A 14021-nucleotide genomic window follows, 5' to 3' on the forward strand; every position below is an offset into this window, starting at 1 on the left:
CGTGTTTGTCCAACCTTAAACCCGTGAAAGTGCACTGGAACGGCAGTCAAACCCGTGACTTCCCACCCGTGAACTCGTGTCTCGTACTAGATCGATGTAATCCGAGTTCCGAGGTCACATTGATGACGTCACATTGGGTAGAAGTCAAGGAAAGGTAGCCTAAGCCTAGTATGATGCCACCTTCTAGACAACCCGTAACCCGTGTTTGTCCAACCTTAAACCCGTGAAAGTGCACTGGAACGGCAGTCAAACCCGTGACTTCCCACCCGTGAACTCGTGTCTCGTACTAGATCGATGATATCTGATCATGGAACCTCAAGTGCCCTGAAACCATTCTGTGAAACTAGGTGGACTGTTAGACACGGTGCCATCCATTCTGCTTGAACACATTATGACTCACACTGCCTTAGAGGAAATGGCAGGGACTAGCTCTCCCACTGTAGCCACTGCAAATGGTCTATTTCAGCAGTTTATGAGAGGCAGTACTGTACTTGGTCTTGTGATGGCACAAGCAGTTATTGGAGAGTTAGAGTGTCTCAACAGGTCTCTTTAGGGAAGGACACAGACTGTTTCTGGCATGCAAGCTGCTGTTTGTAAGGTTCAGTATACTCTCAATGACAAGAGGAGTGATGATGCCTTACAACAGCTTTTTGAGAGGGCATCTACAGTTGTGAATTCTTTGGACTTAGAACCCATAACAATGCCAAGAGTTCGACAACCACCCAAGTGCTATAGTGGAGAATCAAGTGGTTTCAGTCCTAAAACTCCTATGGAATACTACAGAGTTGAGTTTTATAAGGTACTTGACACCATTCACACGCAGTTCACTGAACGTTTCCAGCAGGGTGGTCTTCTTACCCTACAAAAGCTGGAGAACACCTTGCTTTCTGCCTCAGCCTAGTATGATGCCGCGTTCCAGACAACCCGTAACCCATGTTTGTCCAACCTTAAACCCGTGAAAGTGCACTGGAACGGCAGTCAAACCCGTGACTTCCCACCCGTGAACTCGTGTCTCGTACTAGATCGATGTACTCCGAGTTCCGAGGTCACATTGATGACGTCACATTGGGTAGAAGTCGAGGAAAGGTAGCCTCAGCCTAGTATGATGCCGCGTTCCAGACAACGCGTAACCCGTGTTTGTCCAACCTTAAACCCGTGAAAGTGCACTGGAACGGCAGTCAAACCCGTGACTTCCCACCTGTGAACTCGTGTCTCGTACTAGATCGATGATATCTGATCATGGAACCTCAAGTGCCCTGAAACCATTCTGTGAAACTAGGTGGACTGTTAGACACGGTGCCATCCATTCTGCTTGAACACATTATGACTCGCACTGCCTTAGAGAAAATGGCAGGGACTAGCTCTCCCACTGTAGCCACTGCAAATGGTCTATTTCAGCAGTTTATGAGAGGCAGTACTGTACTTGGTCTTGTGATGGCACAAGCAGTTATTGGAGAGTTAGAGTGTCTCAACAGGTCTCTTCAGAGAAGGACACAGACTGTTTCTGGCATGCAAGCTGCTGTTTGTAAGGTTCAGTATACTCTCAATGACAAGAGGAGTGATGATGCCTTCCAACAGCTCTTTGAGAGGGCATCTACAGTTGTGAATTCTTTGGACTTAGAACCCATAACAATGCCAAGAGTTCGACAACCAGCCAAGTGCTATAGTGGAGAATCAAGTAGTTTCAGTCCTAAAACTCCTATGGAATACTACAGAGTTGGGTTTTATAAGGTACTTGACACCATTCACACGCAGTTCACTGAACGTTTCCAGCAGGGTGGTCTTCTTACCCTACAAAAGCTGGAGAACACCTTGCTTTCTGCCTCAGCCTAGTATGATGCCGCGTTCCAGACAACCCGTAACCCGTGTTTGTCCAACCTTAAACCCGTGAAAGTGCACTGGAACGGCAGTCAAACCCGTGACTTCCCACCCGTGAACTCGTGTCTCGTACTAGATCGATGTACTCCGAGTTCCGAGGTCACATTGATGACGTCACATTGGGTAGAAGTCAAGGAAAGGTAGCCTCAGCCTAGTATGATGCCGCGTTCCAGACAACCCGTAACCCGTGTTTGTCCAACCTTAAACCCGTGAAAGTGCACTGGAACGGCAGTCAAACCCGTGACTTCCCACCCGTGAACTCGTGTCTCGTACTAGATCGATGATATCTGATCATGGAACCTCAAGTGCCCTGAAACCATTCTGTGAAACTAGGTGGACTGTTAGACACGGTGCCATCCATTCTGCTTTAACACATTATGACTCACACTGCCTTAGAGGAAATGGCAGGGACTAGCTCTCCCACTGTAGCCACTGCAAATGGTCTATTTCAGCAGTTTATGAGAGGCAGTACTGTACTTGGTCTTGTGATGGCACAAGCAGTTATTGGAGAGTTAGAGTGTCTCAACAGGTCTCTTCAGAGAAGGACACAGACTGTTTCTGGCATGCAAGCTGCTGTTTGTAAGGTTCAGTATACTCTCAATGACAAGAGGAGTGATGATGCCTTCCAACAGCTTTTTGAGAGGGCATCTACAGTTGTGAATTCTTTGGACTTAGAACCCATAACAATGCCAAGAGTTCGACAACCACCCAAGTGCTATAGTGGAGAATCAAGTGGTTTCAGTCCTAAAACTCCTATGGAATACTACAGAGTTGAGTTTTATAAGGTACTTGACACCATTCACACGCAGTTCACTGAACGTTTCCAGCAGGGTGGTCCGACGTTATAGCGACTGACTGGGATGAGGAAGAGGTGGCAAGAGCCAACATGTATGATGGCCCGCAGCCGTGTAATTTCGAAACCAGCCAGACGTGAGAGAGGGCAAATGAGGAATTGCCAAGAACTGATGTCCGTCAAAGCTAATTAAATGCATGGTCTGAGGAGAATGAGTGGAGAGTTGAAGTGTCCTGGTGAGTTGCTATCATTTAGCATCGCAGCAATGAGCACTGGAGCTAGTCTACGAGCAGCAGTGCACAATAACGACACATATATTTTTTACTGTCATTGAATAGCACTGAGTGAAAAATCAACGTTTTCTTTATATCTAGTGGCAGTGATCATGACGTTAGTTCAGATAAGTACCGGTAACCTTTGTCATAGTGTCGTAGAACTGGTAAATGTTGTCTTTGTCATCTAGAAATAAAAGGCATCATGCTAGCTATATGGATGTTTCTAAGCATTTATCTCTTCCTCCGGTGAAAATGTTGTTGCAAACGTAGCTGCGTGTCTGTTGCTGTGTTTGGCAGGTGCTTGTGTGGGTGGTGCTGTCCCATGGAAACTGCGCTGAAAAGCTTGTGCTGTAGGGAAGTGAGTGCGTTGGTCGATATCTCTCTTTCTATCTGTCTGTCTATCTATCTATCTATATATCTAGTCTTTTTATCTATATATATCTATGTATTTATCTATTTATCTATAATCTATAATTTATCTATAATTTAACAAAAGTTAATTTCCATCCCTGATGGGTTACCGTACTTAGCAATGTCACGACTTTCACTTCCACATGTCACACCCTCAGGATTTGAGTGAGCCAATAGCCACGTTTCCACTGTTGGGCTAAAAGCGGGCGTGCGTGCCAGGGCCAGTCGCATTTCCACTGTCACTTCCGGTGCTTGATCGTGCCTCGTCAGGGCTTCCTCGGGGCCAACGGCCAGGGTTTTTTGGCCCGACGAAAACCTTGGGCCAAAGCGGGCCAGCTGGGGCTAGAGGAGGGGTTATGAACAAAGGAGGATTTCTCTGCGTCTGGAGATCGTCAGTGCCACGGATCATTACAGAAAGATAACAGCGTTAACACCAGTATTAAAGACTTTTTAAAATAAGTTGAGCTCAAAACTCACTTTCAGTCATCAGCGAATGTTTGAAATAACTTGATCTGATGTGGATTATAATCACTAAACAAGGCAGACATATTTATAAGCGATGCAGAAGATTATGCACACTAAACATTAACGTTACCATAGTAAATATGATAAATGCTACCACTTGGAGAAATCTCTTCTTATTCTCTATCACAATTGTGTATTTATTTAGTAACATTTTATCTGTCATAAGTCTCATCTCGAGAGTTTAGCTCCACGTAGCCTATCATAAAAACATAATAATATTTTTTGTTCGGGAGCTTTTATAAAAATAGAGTTATTATTATTCATTCTAAATGTGACTAATAGGCTACTGTGGCTACAAATAAACAGACTCGACTGAATAAGCAGGCTATTTTCATAACGCTTAAACGTTAAAAATAAAGTAGAAGTACATTTATTTTGAGTCCTGATAAATTAATTCATTATGATCAATGTATCGCATATTCTATAGTAAAACATTGATGCTTTTGAATGCAAACAAACGGCCGCTTTTATCATGTTCGTTTTGTAATCACGTGTAACGGTAAATAAGGGTGAGGAAGCAAGTGCAAGTAAATAGAAATAGGATTTATTGACTGATTCCAATGAACAGAGAAGAATGGCAGGAACAACAGGTATGTGTAGATGTCTGACAGTGATCCAGGAAGTGGCGATGAGTAGAGGCAGCAGGAGAGCATGACACAGGAACTGAGATGAGCAGTCCGTGGTGGTGAGGAGTGGATGGGGTTCCAGAGGTGCGAAGAGCTAACGATGAGATGAAACAGGAACAAGAAACCAGGCATGCGATTGGTAAACTTCAAACAACGCTCTGACAAACACAAGACGAAAGAGAGGGCAATAAGTAGGGATCAGGTAATGAGTGGCAGCTGTGGCAGATGAACAATTAACGGAGACGCCCACATGAAACGATCAGTGCTGACGAGAGACACACAAAACTCCCACATAGTGCAAACCCGAGACTACGGTTTACCAACCGTGACATCACGCTAGTTCCAGTGACTTATTTCTTAGTTTTCTGATAACTTCTCTTTGTTGGTGAAATGATGGGGTTTCGGGACGTTGTTCCTGAGAGGCATGTAAAGGGCGTGTTTTAGTGAAGCGCAGCGGGGGTATGTGATGAGTGGGGTGAGGTAGAGAGAGATGGGAATGGGTCGAGGCTGGTGGAGTGATTGAAAATGAGCGACACCTGCGCCACTCACCGGTCTTGAGTCCCACGGAGTAGATCCGAAAGGATAAAAGAGGAGTTACAACAGTGAAGGAGGAGAGGGGACCTGGCCTGGGTTTTATTTTTTGTGTTTTGGTTTTGTTTGTGTGTGGCATTCATCCGTTTGTGTTTATTTTATTATTAAACTTTCATTTGAATGTTCGCCGGTTCCTGCCTCCTCTTTCTTGTGACTATTAAAATTTTCGATAGCATTACACCAGCGTTTTGTTACCTTGTAGTATGGTAGAAGACTAGCTAGGTATGCAGGAGCTAAACCATTAAGGACCTTGTAGGTAAGTAATAGTATTTTGTAACTGATACGGAACTTAATAGGTAGCCAGTGCAGAGACTATAACATTTTTTGTAATATTGATCATATTTGATCAATGCTGTTTTTGTCACATGTGAAATATGATTTTCAAAAGACAAGTTGCTGTCTAATATAACACACAGATTTTTGACTGTAGAGGAAGTAATAGTACATCCGTCTAGTTGCAAACTGTAATCCAATAAATTCTGTGTACTGTTTTTTGGTCCAATCTGTCTTATCCAATTTAATAGGAGAAAATTATTAGTCATCCAATCTTTTACATTTTTAACACACTTTGTTAGCTTGGATAATTTAGAAGTTTCATCTGGTCTCGATGAGATATATAGCTGAGTATCATCAGCATAACAGTGGAAACTAATTCCGTATTTTCTGATAATATTACCAAAGGGCAACATGTATACTGAAAATAGAGGAGGACCTAGGACGGATCCTTGTGGCACTCCATATTTTACTGGTGATAAATGAGATGACTCCCCAATTAAATAAACAAAGTTGTAGCAGTCAGACACTTATGATCTAAACCAACTAAAGCCTGTCCTTGAATACCTGTATAGTTTTGTAATCGATCTAGGAGTATGTCATGATCTATGGTGTCGAATGCAGCACTAAGATCAAGCAAAACTAGCAATAAGATGCAGCCTTGGTCTGACGCAAGAAGTTTCTGTGCTGTGGGGGGGTGGGTCTGAAACCTAATTAATATTATGGACACAGACAGTGCTGTCACTGCACTCAACAATTATGCATGACTATAAGCATCACTATGAGCTCCAACTCCTGAGCTAGTTTTGTCCTCTTTGTTTCATGTAGCTTGTGTATCTGACAACTGATGCTCCTGAGGGCAATTCATAAGATGTAATCCAAGATGTTGTGCAGATCTTCTTCCTCAAGTTGGCCTACATGCTGTGGCTATCCATTTAGCAGATGCTACCATTAATTTACTGGAGGTTAATGATTCCATTGTTCTCTGCTGGACACTGTTGTCAAGCAAAGATATAATACAAATATCTTTATAGATAGATATAATAGATATATTTATATTGCATAGCTGGTAGTTTGCCATGGGTAAACGTCTGCGAGATCTATCCTAAAAACAACATTTTGGCAGTTGAAGGTGAACTCTTTTGTATTTTGTATGAACTCTTGTCCACCTGTGGTAGAAGTTCATCATAGAAGACTGACTAGATGGAGGCATTGATTGTGAAAAGCCTGAGAATGAGACGGTTTGGCAAATTGAACAAAATAAGTATAAATGCCAGATGAATGCAACAAATTTATTTCTTTTATTTGTTTCTTCTTTTACTTTTTTTTGGAAGCAGGTCACATCTCCCAGTAGGTCTGATTAGGCCCATTTTGTCAACAGGGTTTAAGATTTTAACTTGTATTTGTCTCTCTTCATCCTAGACCTGATGATGCTGACAGAGGAGAATGAGGTACTGAATGAAATGGAAGACAAAGATCAGTATAAGAAACAACATGGAGACCTTAAAGTCCATATAAGAATTCTCAGAGGAGAAAGCCCTTACACCTGCCAACATTGCGGAAAAGTTTTCCGTAAAAACACAAACCTTAAATGCCACATGAGAATTCACACTGGAGAGAAGCCATTCAGCTGCCAACAGTGTGGAAGTAATTTCACTCAAAAAGGAACCCTTAACAGGCACATGAGAATTCACACCGGAGAGAAGCCTTACTCATGCCAACTGTGCGAAAAAAGCTTTACAGCAGAAGTAAACCTTAAGTATCACATGAACAGTCACACAGGAGTTAAGCCGTTCCCATGTGAACAATGTGGAAAGTTTTTCAAACGTAAGAAAACTCTTACTTCTCACATAAAAATGCACTTAAAAGAGAACTGTTATACATGTCATCAGTGTGGAATGACTTTTCGGGACATCAAACACCTTAACAGACACATTATAATTCACTCTGAGGAAAAGATTTTCCAATGCCAAGAGTGTGAAAAGAAATTTCGATTTAAAGTAAGCCTTAAGGGTCACATGAGAATTCACACTGGAGAAAAACCTTACACCTGCCATCACTGTGGAAAGAGTTTCAGACATAGCGTAAGCCTCAAGACTCACATGAGACTTCACACTGGAGAGAAGCCTTTTAAAATGCCCTCAGTGCGGAAATAGTTTCAAATATAAAGCAACCTTTAATGCTCATATGAGAGGTCACACTGGAGAGTGCCCTTACACATGTAAACTGTGCGGGAATAGCTTCTCACAAAAAGGAAATCATAAGACTCACATGAGAGTTCACACTGGAGAGAAGCCATTCATATGCGCTCAGTGTGGAAAATCTTTCACACGAAAAGAAAGCCTTAATTACCACACGAGAATTCATTCCAGAGAGAATGGTTTTAAATGTCTTGAGTGTGGAAAGTGTTTCCCAGATAAGAAGAACCTCAAGAGGCATGTAAAAATTCACACCAGAGAGAAGCCTTACATTTGCCATCACTGTGGAAAGAGTTGTAGATTTAAAGAAAACCTTAAAACTCACATGAAAATTCATACGGGAGAGAAGCCTTTCATTTGTTCTCAGTGTGGAAAAGGTTTCACATTTAAAGGAAACCTTGAAGTTCACATGAGAGTACACACTAGAGAGAGGCCTTTTAAATGTTTTCAGTGTAAGAGGAGTTACACTTATCAAAAAGACCAGGGGTCTCATTTATAAAACTATGCGTAGGATCTTTACTAAAAGTTTACGTGCGCCCAAAAGCCAAAAATGGCATACGCCAAAAAATATTCCGATTTATAAAACCGTGCGTACGCACACCTGTAAGCAATGTTCCCTTTATAAATCACAGATCACCCGCAGATGTGCGTACGTGAACCAGCCTCATATCCCGCCCTGTACACGCCCATTTTTAACCATAAATAGTCAATGCAAATCACCTCATGATTGCTGATCAGCATGTAAATGAGAGTGGAATCCCATATATACCTGGAAAACTGGCATGCGACCCGCCAATTAATTAATCCAAGAAAGTGAAAACGTGCATTTCTGTTAGCCTAATTTTAATAATGGCGACAGGTGAGAAAAGAGGAAAAAAACGTAATTTCTCAGATACTGAGATTGAAACACTTGTAGGGGAGGTGGAGGCTCGGAAAACTGTGTTATTTGGTGGCCACAGCAGTGGGGTCACTAATAAAAAGAAGCAGTGCGAGTGGCAAAGTATTGCTTCTGCCGTCAATTGTGTCAGTGGGACAGAACGGACAGTTGCAGAATTAAAGAAAAAATGGTCCGACCTGAAGGTATACAAATTTTTTTTTTACCAACATATTACATTTGTGTTTTATTAGGCTATATACCTATATAAATAGCAATATTGATTTTCAAAAAGTTTTATTTACATGTGCTTACAGTATGCAAAATATGTGAAATAAAGATTCTCATTCATTCAAGGTGGAGGCAAAGAGAAAACTGTCCTCCCACCGCCAGAGCGTGGCTGCAACTGGTGGGGGCCCATGTACAGCTGATCTCACATCAGTGGACAGCAAAATCGCGGCTATAATTGGGGAGGTCAGCGTGTGTGGTATTGTGTCGGAAAAGGAGGGAGACACTGACGTGACTGAAACCACAGAGGAGCAAGGTTAAACCGATTTTTAATCATTAACGCTGTACATTTGAGTGTGTGGGGTGATAAATGGATAAATGTTGCCAATTGTTTGTCCTCCAGTCCTTCCGGAGTCTGAAGCTGTAAATGAACAGGAGGTTCAGGGTGAGGGGTTCTCAGATGCAGATGCACAGCGTCCGGCTCAAAGCAGTGCCCCTTCTGCGTCTGGCACGTCCAAAAGTGGTCGGGTACTCACTGACGCAGTCCTGCAGTTACAGCGAGAGACAATAAACGCTGTCAACAGGGTTGCAGATGAGCTACGGCAGATGAGAGAAGTGATGCAAGAAATTGCACAATCATTAAAAGATGCAGTTAAAACATGAACCTTGAGTTTTGTCTTTCTTTACAAACGCCGCATGACATCCTCACGGATTCTTGCACCTCGTTGATATCCCTCTTGTCGGCCAGGGGGCTGTGGCTCGGGGTCGTAATGCTGGGGTAGAGGGAGATCAGGAGGGAGAGGAATACCGTTTCTCAGTGCTATATTGTGCAAAACACCACACGCCCTGACAATCTTGCACACTTTTGCTGGATGGTATAAAAGTCTGCCACCCGAGGCATCCAGAGCACGCCATCTGCATTTCAGGATGCCGATGGCACGCTCCACAACTGCGCGGGCACGAGAGTGGACCTCGTTATAATGAGTTTCCTCTGCGCTCTGCGGGTTTAAAAATGGGGTGAGGAGCCAGCGTCTCAGGGGGTAGCCACTGTCGCCTGCAGGTTATAATTATATTAAAAACAAAATTGTTACGGTTTCTACTTTTTAATATTGTTAAACTCACCAAGAAGCCAGCCATCACGTACTGCGCCTGCATTTAGTCTGTTCCCTACACTGCTATGTGTCAAGATAAAGGAATCATGTGTTGAACCAGGCCAGCGTGCCACAATGTTTGTGAGGGTCATGTTGGAGTCACATATGATTTGCACATTAATAGAATGCACATGCTTTCTATTAACATAAGCAAATTCATTTTCAGATGGTGCCCTTATAGCAACATGAGTGCAGTCAATTGCGCCGATTACATTTGGGAAACCAGACATTGCTGCAAATTGCGTTTTAATTTCGGCCTGTTCTCGCACAGTGTAGGGGAACCTGATGTATCGACTAACCATATTAAGTATACCATTTAAAACGACAGATATTATGGCACTCAGGGACGGCTGTGATATACCAGACCTATAGGGTGAGATGATAGATTCCAATAGAATTATTTCATATACAAAAAGGTCTTAGAGACAAATTTGAGGATTACTTATAGTTTTTTTATATTATTAATTTACCTCTCTGCCAATTCCCGCTGGAAACAGCCGGTTGCCAAGAACCCCAGAGTGGTGAGGACTTGTATTTGGACTGGGATGGCATGGTTCCGGCGTGTTGCCCTCTCTAATACTGGACCCAATTCAGCACATAGATCCAAGAGCACAGCTCTAGGGAATCTAAATCGGCTTATTAGCCAGTCATCATCATGGGCCAGGAAATCATCATGGTCCCTGAAAACTCGTTCTCTCCTTATTCTGCCATTAGCGTAATCCTCCAACAGTGCCAGGAGTGCCATCATGAAGCATTACATACCCGGGTCACCGGAGAATTTATATGTTTCTAGCAAATAGACTGATCGTTAACACCTTGACAAAATCACTTAATTAATTTGTGGGCGAAAATTTAAGACGAAAATGTTATAGTGAACACATGCTTCTTGACGGTTTTGTAATGAACACCGTAATAGTTAGGACCGATGATGAGTAGCGATTGTGCTTCATGACTGTATTTGCAGACTTTGACATTTTATGATATAGGCTATGTACATTAAGGAAAATATTTCCTTTTTACACTGTGTTCTGCAGTTCTCTAATAAAAGGGTATTTCATGCTATTCTGTAGGCTATCACATGTATCGCGCCATGTCCTCCTGTGCTCCCGTTGTGGACAATGTGACTGTAAGGCAGCGCTGATTATTATTTTATTTTACTTTTAATACATCCCGTCAAGTTTGTTTTTTATAGATCACAACCTTTGCGTGGGAACTGGCGTACGTACGTTTCCAGCCCCGTTTTGTGCGTACGCACGCTTTATAAATGAGGCCCCTGAACCGTCATTTGCAAACTCATTCTGGAAAGACATTGCCTTGTTCTGATTGTGGGAAGCAGTTTAGAAAAGGTAGCAATTTGAAAAATCACCAGTGCATTCACTTTAAAGGAAGGATGTTTAATTGTAATCATTGTAACAAAATGTTTATTTTGCTTTCACACTTGCAGATACATCAGAAAATGCATGCTGATGTAAGACGTTATTTGTGTTCTGTGTGTGGGAAGAGATTTAAATGGCTCGGCAATTTAAAATGTCACCAGAAAATGCGCGTCTGTGTGAAATCAAGGCTACGTTCACATCGTGAACAAAGATAATTACTTTGGTGAGGCTGTTCACTTAATATTTTAAATGTGGCCCTTATCAGACAATCATCTGAAAATTTGTTTGTTGTTAGTCTTAGAAATAAAATAGTAATAATACTTTAAATACAGTAAGGTCATCTATCTATCTATCTATCTACTCATGTTTAGTTATGTTGTATCCTTTTGCTATGATTATTTTAACTTTTTGGTCTAGTAATCCTTGGCCCGTATGTATACAACTTCCCAGAAATGCTCTTAAGAATAGTCTGAAGCTTTGACTTAAGCCGAGTTCAGACTGCACGGTTTTCAAATTAGTCGGGTCACTGTTCTTTTCACACAGCATTCAGTCACTGCTGTGTTCACACTGCACGACGGATCGGCGACAGAAGGTTTCACACTGCATGACTTTACAATAGGAAGAATCGCCGACAACTCTGTCTGGAACGCAAACTACGTTTCACAACCAAACACGCGCGAGATGTGATAAGAAAACGACGCAATATCATGCGTGCAAGACTGGAGTTTACTAGTGAGACTGGGATTATTATTAAAATTGGTAGCCCGCAAGAAGCTTGCAGTAAGAATTGCCTGTGCGCTGATTTGCAGCGAAAACATGAAAAAGAAAAGAAGATAATGGAGGAGGAAATGGTTGGGGAGATGCAAGGAACAAGGATTGTGTGTTCTTATATCATGCTTGCTGATCTATATCTCCTCCCCGAACTCCCCGCTGCTCTGTATCTTGCTCTCTCATTGGCTGTCGGTCATCACCTATGTAGTTTTCAGTCAGAAGACTTTTCACACAGCATGATTTTGAATTGCCGACAGGTCCAGATATTTAGCATGCCAAATATCTCACGGGCATCGGCAACTTGTGGGCGATTCTCTCAGATCGCATCTTTGCTAATTCACACTGCGTGATTGAGCACCGATTTGCCTGTGATTTCTCAAAACCTGTCGGCGAGCCAAAAATTGGGCTAAAATCGTGCAGTCTGAACACGGCTTTAAGTGTCAAAATATTCTTAGTAAAAAGTTGGACTTTATAAGAGTAGGAGACTTTTATAAAGAAACTAAGTCCAAGACTGATTCAAATATTTCTAAATGATGAATAAAAACTGCACTGTTTTTATTGAAGGTGATTTTTGAAGGTTATGTAATAAACTGAATCAATATATATTATATGGTAATTATACAATAATCTAATACTTTGTGTAACATATAGTTTTATTGTACTGTACAAAAATAATTATTTCAACAAATGAACTGTCAACACAGACACTGCATATCTATATTCTTTGTCTGCATCTATTGCATCCAACACATTTTTCTTACTGACATGCCCTCATTTCAGAAACTCGGCTTAAAATACATTTTCGAATTTCCCACTCGTCACAACAACTTTGTGGTTGTGTTCATGTGCATTCAACATGTAAATACATTTACATTTACATTTAATTATTTAGCAGACGCTTTTATCCAAAGCGACTTACAAATGAGAACAATAGAAGCAGTCAAACCAATTGAAGAACAACAACAGTATACAAGTGCCATTCAGTCTAGTACAGAACGCATAGCCAGGTTTTTTTTTTTTTTTTTTTAATAAATAAATGAAAAGACAAGAAAAAAATGAAAAGTGCTAATATTAGTTGGTTAAGTGCTGGCGAAAAAGATGAGTCTTGAGATGTTTCTTGAAAATGAGTACGTATTGAGATTGGGAGGTCATTCCACCAGCTGGGCAGAGTCCATGAAAAGGTCAGTGAGAGTGATTTTGAACTTCTTTCACTTTCACTTTTGAACTTCTTTCACTTTCTAAATACAATCTATCCGACATGACTTGAATGCACCATAAAAACTACAATGCGCTGCCTTTGAGACTATTGACCACAACATTCTAACACAATCCATGATAGAAATCATGAGCTATATACTTCCTCTTACTTGTGTCCTCCACCCAAGACAAGAACCAGACTGAAATTCCTTATGAGAAATTTTAAACATGTTGGTCTTCACAGAACATATTCTTACATCACAGAATGGCACAGATGCATATGCACCTAAATGATGCTAAAACTTATGAGCAACTAATCATTTCTATGCATAACTCTCTATGTCCTGTATGTAACCTACACATTTGACTATCATGTCCAATTAACTTATGTATTTTGAATAATTATTGAATAGTTTATAGGATTATATTCATGTTGGGTATGTATGAGTTTGAAAATTCATGCTTTAAACATTTCTATCAATCAATACTTTTTTTTAAAAAATATATTAGATTCTGGTTATAGAAATCATGTCCAAATTATACTCTGCAAGAGCGAGAAATTTGGACCATGTGACTGAAAAGATATCTCGTGATTTATGTATTGGGAAGAGGAACATACAACACCCAAAGCAAAGACATTGTCTAATTGGACAAGACAACACTTGAGATGTGTCCAACAGCCCGGTTTAAATACTCAGGACACCATCAAAATTATGCTTTTAGTCAATGCCTTTAGCCATGCTTTTTGCCACTGCTTTTTGCCTGTGAATTCATCAAGTGCCGTTCCAGCATGCTTAGGCCTGCTTGATGGTAATAAACATTTAAACTGTTATCCATTGTAATTTATGTTGTTG

General features: G+C 41.3%; 2 protein-coding genes across 2 annotated transcripts in view; one reads left to right on the forward strand and one right to left on the reverse strand.

Annotated features, from left to right (window-relative positions):
• Positions 1–14021, reverse strand: part of LOC132106029 (gastrula zinc finger protein XlCGF8.2DB-like) — a 146342-nt gene that overhangs the window by 86991 nt on the left and 45330 nt on the right. The window lies entirely within an intron of this gene.
• Positions 6607–8046, forward strand: LOC132106327 (gastrula zinc finger protein XlCGF8.2DB-like). The gene has a single exon (XM_059511950.1). It carries the CDS (start codon positions 6800–6802, stop codon positions 7526–7528), a length of 729 nt encoding a protein of 242 aa, XP_059367933.1. The 5' UTR covers positions 6607–6799; the 3' UTR covers positions 7529–8046.

The sequence above is a fragment of the Carassius carassius genome, chromosome 26 (assembly GCF_963082965.1).
Source record: "Carassius carassius chromosome 26, fCarCar2.1, whole genome shotgun sequence".
Lineage (NCBI taxonomy): Eukaryota > Metazoa > Chordata > Actinopteri > Cypriniformes > Cyprinidae > Carassius > Carassius carassius.